Source organism: Merops nubicus, unplaced genomic scaffold, assembly GCF_000691845.1.
Source record: "Merops nubicus isolate BGI_N331 unplaced genomic scaffold, ASM69184v1 scaffold35711, whole genome shotgun sequence".
NCBI classification, from domain to species: Eukaryota; Metazoa; Chordata; class Aves; order Coraciiformes; family Meropidae; genus Merops; species Merops nubicus.
Genome location: NW_008588211.1, coordinates 2,727 through 9,431, shown reverse-complemented (window position 1 = coordinate 9,431; position 6,705 = coordinate 2,727). Strand labels below are relative to the sequence as shown.

Below are 6,705 nucleotides of genomic sequence, written 5' to 3'. Positions count from 1 at the left end.
AAATTACTTTCCAAATAGTTTCACTGATCACATTACCTTTGTTTGATCATGTGACATTAACACTTCTTGCTGGATCAAGTTTGTATTTTCTTGCTACAGAAAGAGTTACTATAGTAAGTGTATTCTTCCTTTCTTACCAAAAAGCTCTCCAAGGACAGATTGAGCAGCTTTCTGCAGTGTGAGGTATGTGTATCTTGGTCTCAGGATAAGTGCATCTGCACTCGAGTAAGATGGTGTTCTCTTGTAACGTAGATTTTATAATCTTTGTACAGGTTATGGCCTTCTAATAGCTTCAATAACATAGTACTTGGTTTATTAGTGAAGAAAAACTGTCCACCTCCTGTTTATTTACTAAGAGGTCATCGTCAGTGTTTTATCTGTCAAATTCAACACTTTAGATCTAAAGCCAAGTAAGACTTGTAATTTGTGTCTTGAGATTTTTAGTTTCAAACTGTGTTACACAGAAGTAAGTTTCATTTTTAAGGTTTATATATTGAATGTGATACGTGGATCACTCAGAGAGCATGACCCTCGTAAAGGCTGCTATTTTCAACTTTTATTTCTGCAAGCATACGGTGTCATAAGATACTTTTAACCTTGTGGACTATTACATTTAGTTCTCAATATTTCATTTAATTGACTTCTGTGTTTCTTCAAAATACTGCCTTCCATCACTTTGTAGTACTGCCCCCGAACAGTTTGGTATGTGACGACACATGTATGCTGCAGAGTTTTATAATTTAAAAAAACTTCCCTGATGATTAATGAAAGAAGTGAAACAGGGCTGTTATATGTAATCTGGAGTTATGGAATCACTCTTTTTACTGTGTACTTACCCTGTCACTTAGATACTTGCTGATGTGCTGCTGTTTTAAAAAAAAAAACCCTGCCAGTTATTTGTTTAACAGTAGTTACAGTGTCTCGGCTCATAATGGAAGTAAGGAGGTAACCAGGAGGATTCCAGTTGTGTGAAGTAAAAGACTCAGGAATATATTTGTGTGGCTTAAGAGTGATACACAGAACTGGGGGATTTCTGTGTATTGTTTTCTGTGTGTTACTGCAGTTTCTTACACTGCAGATGTCTTCTGCTTAGAGTGGAACTGAAAGTTGGAAAGTATGTGGGGAAGGTTTAGAATGAAGAGTCATCACCTGATTAGAACTGTCTTGTGCACAGTTCCCAGGTTGTCCATCAGAAGCTGAAATCTTCAGTTCTTACAGTTGCTGGGCTATTTTGTAGGAGTGTAACTTTTCTAAGTAAAAGTGCAAAAGTTTCTTGTTTGGCGTCAGGTAGGATTGTAGTTAATTTTAATTTAAGCACTTCTTGCTGAACCTGCTTGTTGAATTCAGGGTTAACAGTGAGGTAACCATTGTTTAGTTGATAATGTTGTATAAAAATGACTGTGATGTACAGTCAGAGGGGAGCATCACCACTGAAGGCACCATCAGTGATGGGGAAGAGGACTCTTCGTTTTCTTCCCTGAATGCAGTGGAAATTTCTAGTAACCACTTTGTGGAATTTCATTTGTATAAGATGAGGTTTAAGTATTCAGGTGCTGTTCAATTTATTTTAAAAGTAAACAAAATAGATCTAGATTGAGTTAATATTTCTGTTTATTTCTATCTGATTATATGAGATAACACTTGCAGAACAGTCTCCAGGGCTCAGTCTTTATTTGCATCATATGAAGAGACACACTTTGGTCCTACTAAACAATACTCTTTGGAGATGCATGCGGGGAGAGAGCAACTGCTCGCTGTAGCGTAAGTTTCTCAGAATTCCTTTTGAGACAAACACATAAAGTCTGCAAAACCTCTATTCCTTGGTGACTAGGCTGGAAAGAAGCCACAGCTTATCATAATACAAATGCTAAGCTAAGTATTTACACACTGCTCTTCAGGATCATAGCTTTGCAAAATAAAGTAGTTGCATGGATTATTTATATGCCTATTTCTATATTTAGGCATTTCCAAGTAATACATTCAAAAAATAACAGTGCAGATGAGGGCATTGCATTAGGTAAGTGTGTAAGATGGTTAAAAGTCTTGCACATCTCTCGCACGAGAGGCCTAGGGGGATGGCTGGGGCTGTTTAGGCTGGAGAAGAGAAGGCTCAAGGGGCAAATCTCATTAATGTTTTTAAATACCTGATGGGAAGGAGTACAGAAGATGGAGCTAGGCTCTTCTCAGTGATACCGAGTCACAGGAAAAGGAGCACAAACTGAAACACAGGAAATTCTGCCTGAAGATAAGGAAATGCTTTTTACTGTGTGGGTGGTTGAGCATGGGAACACAATACCCAGACAGGCTGGGGAGTCTCCATCCTTGCAGATTTTAAAAACCCCAAATGACCTGATGTAGCAGACCCTGCTTAAGCAAAGGAGGTGGACTGTACAATCTCCAGAGATGCATTAGAACCTCAACTGTTCCTTGATTTTGTGAAGTGAATATACAGCTACACAGATGATAAGGTCTCTATATGAATACAAAATCTTTATCAAATGCTGCTTAACTCAGTCATTCAGGTGACAATTTTTCACCAGGCTTGAACAAAAGCAGTTGACTGACTTGTGAGATTTATTTTGGTTTTTAAGAACGGCTCATTCGTACTTCAAGGCCTTCCTCCTTTCACATCCGTTGTGGAATCCTTTGGTGCCATCAGGACCTTTAGGCAGCCGCAGCACCCCTACAGGAAGACCATCTGCATTTTGTATTTTCCGAGCCAACGTGGGGCTACTGATGGGACTCTTCTCTTGTGTTACAGTTCGCGCTTTTCTTCTCTGTACCCAGGGGCTACCAGAGGGAGTGATACTGCTGTCTGAGGAATAATCTGTACATTTCCTTGGAATTTCAGGGCTAGTGCTTGGGTTAAGCTTGCTGTCTTCAGCCAGTGGAGACTTTTTGGTTGCTTTTCTTAGCAAAGATGGACTGTTCCAAGGACTTGATCTGGGTGACACATTAGGACTCAGATGGTTGGTTGGGTGAATGACAAGGCTCAAATTACTCATAGTATTTGCTGCAGTTCTTTTGCGCCCTGACAGTGGTGATGTAGGATTACTCTCTGGTTCAGAAGAGCTATTTGCTGAAGACTCATCACCAACAAACTGAAGTTCCTCCACTCTCTTATTAAGGGATCTAACCTTCTTAAGGCTCTTGCTGGTATCTTCATCACGGTTCTTGTCCTTTGGAACTTTTTTCTTCGGAGGTTTCGTGCCTATTAGGACAACTTTCATACCAGTTTCTTTATTTTTAGCATACATGAAGTCATGAGCACGGATCGCAGCATCTACTTCTTCAAATTCTATAATTGCACATTCCTGAGTTCCCAGTTGGGTGTACTGGTTGCTGACCCTCCTGATATCGGGTGGTAGATCCCTACCAGGCTTGAGAATACGAACTGATGAAATTACGCCAAAACTTACAAAGGCTTTGAGGAGATGTTCCATTATCCTCTCTTGCATGCATCCATTTTCTTGCTGTTTAAAAGCCTGCAGCTCAGAAATCATGTGAATATCATACACCAGTAACATCCTGGTAGGGAGGTTTTCACTTGGAAACACTGGAACTGGAGTATTTCTTCTAACCTTTTTGTTATCGTCGTTGAGCTCAAGAGTGTCCGAGTACTTCAGTGCATAGGCTGTAGTTCTCCAGTCACGGGTAAGGTGTTTCACCTTGAAGACAAACACAGGTTAAGCAGCACAACTGATCAAACTCATTCAAACTAATTGTAGAAAGTGTAAGGCAGATGCAAACTCCATTCTACAAACAGAAACCTGGATTTAAGTTTCACATAGCAGACTTGAATGAAGAAATAAAACGGTTTTCCTGCTATAATGGGCATCAGTGAGCTCCTATAAAGCTCATGTCCTGCTCAATATACTGAAAATAGGAACTGACACTAAATCTCAAACCAAACGTCATTACTTCATCTCCTAGCCTTCTCAGGTAATGTTTGGTCATTCCACATCTAAGTCTGAACCATGTTCAAAAAGCATGTTCTGTGGTATTTATTTGCCAAACAAGTAGTTTTGCCAAGTTTACAACTTCAGTTTACTGAACTGCTTTTTCTTCCCTCAAAAATCAGTTTCAAAACCCCTCAGACTCCATTTCCATGGATTCTTTTTAAGTGTCCATCTGTTACACTTTTTGTAGTGGTATGAAGAAACTAAGAGTACCTTAACTTCTAGACTGAACAGCTCTACAAAACTGTCAGATCTAGAATCTTGTCAGTGTTTCTAATGGAATTCAGAACTCCATTCCATACACATATTTACATAGGAGTCCCTAATGTAAGAAAAAAAATCCAACAACAACATAACCAAAAAGAAACACCTCTTCCTTTACGTGACTTGAGTTACCAGATACTTTCCACTATTAATTTTTTGGATCTCTATACATTTCCGAAGGTCTGATCCACCATCCCTTCTCAGAGACAGAAAAGTAACTTTACCAGGATTACTCAGGTATTCCTGAGTAGAAATTAATTCCTGATCTAGAAAGTAATTGTATCTAATGTCCCATTTACTATGCCCTACTCTGCCCCAGAATGATCACTTAAAAGCTTAGTCGCTTTAAAGCCTATGATCTCCCTAGCCAGTTGTGAACAAGTTCAGCAATTAAAAGTTCTGGATGAGAACAAACCTAACCATCACGTCAAAACTGAGTCAACCCCTAAGAGAGGCAGAACTTTGAGGAACACACTAAAAACTGCCTCAATAAACATTTCCATCTCATCTCCCCTAATGGTTTTAGATTGATCAGGCTTATGCAGGGCACTTAACTCCTAAAAAGTCACCTTACCTTCTTAAAAGAAGTGAGGAGTTTAACACTGACATAGCCCATCTTATTTCTTCTCACATGCTTTAAAAGGAAGGCGTCTTTCTCAAGGTTTTCATCTGAGAAGTAATATTCAATCTGTGCTATTAACTTCTGGATCAGGTCATTTTCTGGTGGTTTCCAGTTCTGGTCAGAGTCGTCATCATTTTCCCCACCACTGCAAAACAGTTAAATTGGTTTATTAACAGATCTTTGTCTTAAATTAGTAAATTCAAGTAGCCTTTCAAAATGACAAGGCATAACCATAATGCCGATGCCAACTTACTTTATATACAGGCACTGAAAGGTGCCTATCCATCTGAAGCAGGAGGCCAGCTCAGAGGATGAAGCTTTCTAGTCCGCATAAGGACTCAAGTTCCTGAGCGCATTCCAAAAGCTGATCTTAGCATAGAACAATGAGACAAATATACTAGCATGTTGAAAACACTGCCAACTCAAATACTCCACCAAAACGTGAAATGCAGGTGCACAGGCACTTGGTGCTATACCTGGAGTTCCTCCAGTGACAGTATTTTATTTTTCAGTAGGAAACTATTGAACAGTCTTGACATATATGTGCTTCATGAGTCACGTCACATACCAGTGAATGAATACTCCAACTTGATGCAGTCATGATTTCTGAAGCCTCCTCAATGCATGAATGCAGGAGTCAGGGGGAGACTTTGGTGCAGTAGCAACTCATGTACCTCAGGAGTAGCTGTACTGCATACATACCTAGGTTGCCAAGAAGACATTCTCCTATCCTCTCTACGTCCATCGTGTTGTCTGGGTATCTGTGCAAAACAGAACCCTACTGAGCATCCTATCCCCAAAAAAGAGACTGCAACCATGGGTATAAAATTCTCACCAACTACAGTTACAGCAGCATTTGTTGCTGAAATATAAATGACCACTTAAATTGCATCTAGCAGTAAGGCAAATAGTTCAACCTCAGCCTACAGCTATAGATGTTGTTACAAGGACTGTAATCACCAATCCAACTTAAGCCACAGTATTTTTTTTTTAAGCTGTTAGAAGTCTAGTTTTGCTGGGGGACTGTCATGAAAGTTTCTGTTACAAAATTCAATAAAAATAATCTACTGAACTCCCTAGTCCCTACGAATCATGTCTTAGTCTCTTGTGTGCCTCAGCAACAAAAAAGGGGAAACCGCACGTTTTCCCACAATTGTCTTAAATGGGTTTTGCAGAGCTTGTGGAATCATTAAACAAGAGAGCAGGCATCACACTAGAGTCCTCCAAGGGCAATCTGACAGGGAGGATGCAGGCTCCTGTACCCTCTTGTCTTGTAGCAGTTTTGTCCCAGAGAGAACTGGAGACTGTGATCTCGATGCCGCGTGTCATGCTGCCGGCGCCTGGGCGCAGGCAGGAGCACTGCCTAGGCAGGGGCTTGCTCTGCCTCTGGAGATACTGCCCAGGTCAAAGGGCTCTGCCCGGGGAATGTGTTCCCAGGTGTGACAATGTACAGAAGCTCTCTAGCACCTCGCTTTTGAAGCTCACAATTTATTTACTTAGTATGGTGGTTCTTATGATAGGAAAAACACGTCAGTGTTCTCAATACAGTACAATGAGAGGTGGTTTAGTTCAAAGGAGTGAGAGAGCGAGAGAAAGAATTTAAGTTAACAATGCGAGAAGCAGATGACAGTAGATGAAGCTGTGATTAAGATATTCAATGGCCACCTGTGGGTGCTGGTTTCTGAAGGAAGATAAAGCAAGGTTAGGTGTTTATTTTTCATTCATGATATTCCCTTGCCATATTATTTCTCATTCTTCATTCACTACCAATTCAGAACTAGGTTGGGCACAAGAAGCTTAGAACATTTCAGCACTTTTATGTACCCACACTCTATGAGAAGCTTACCTTTAATTCAGGAT

The 6,705-nt window shown here is 40.2% G+C and overlaps 1 protein-coding gene across 1 annotated transcript; it reads right to left on the bottom strand.

Moving 5' to 3' along the window:
* Window positions 1-2,597: 2,597 nt before the first annotated feature.
* On the bottom strand, window positions 2,598-5,590 carry LARP6 (La ribonucleoprotein domain family, member 6). The gene is made up of 3 exons (XM_008949205.1): window positions 5,520-5,590; window positions 4,798-4,990; window positions 2,598-3,668 (listed from the first exon to the last, which is right to left on the bottom strand). Exons 1-3 carry the CDS (start codon window positions 5,588-5,590, stop codon window positions 2,598-2,600), a joined length of 1,335 nt encoding a protein of 444 aa, XP_008947453.1.
* Between the last annotated feature and the right edge of the window lie 1,115 nt (window positions 5,591-6,705).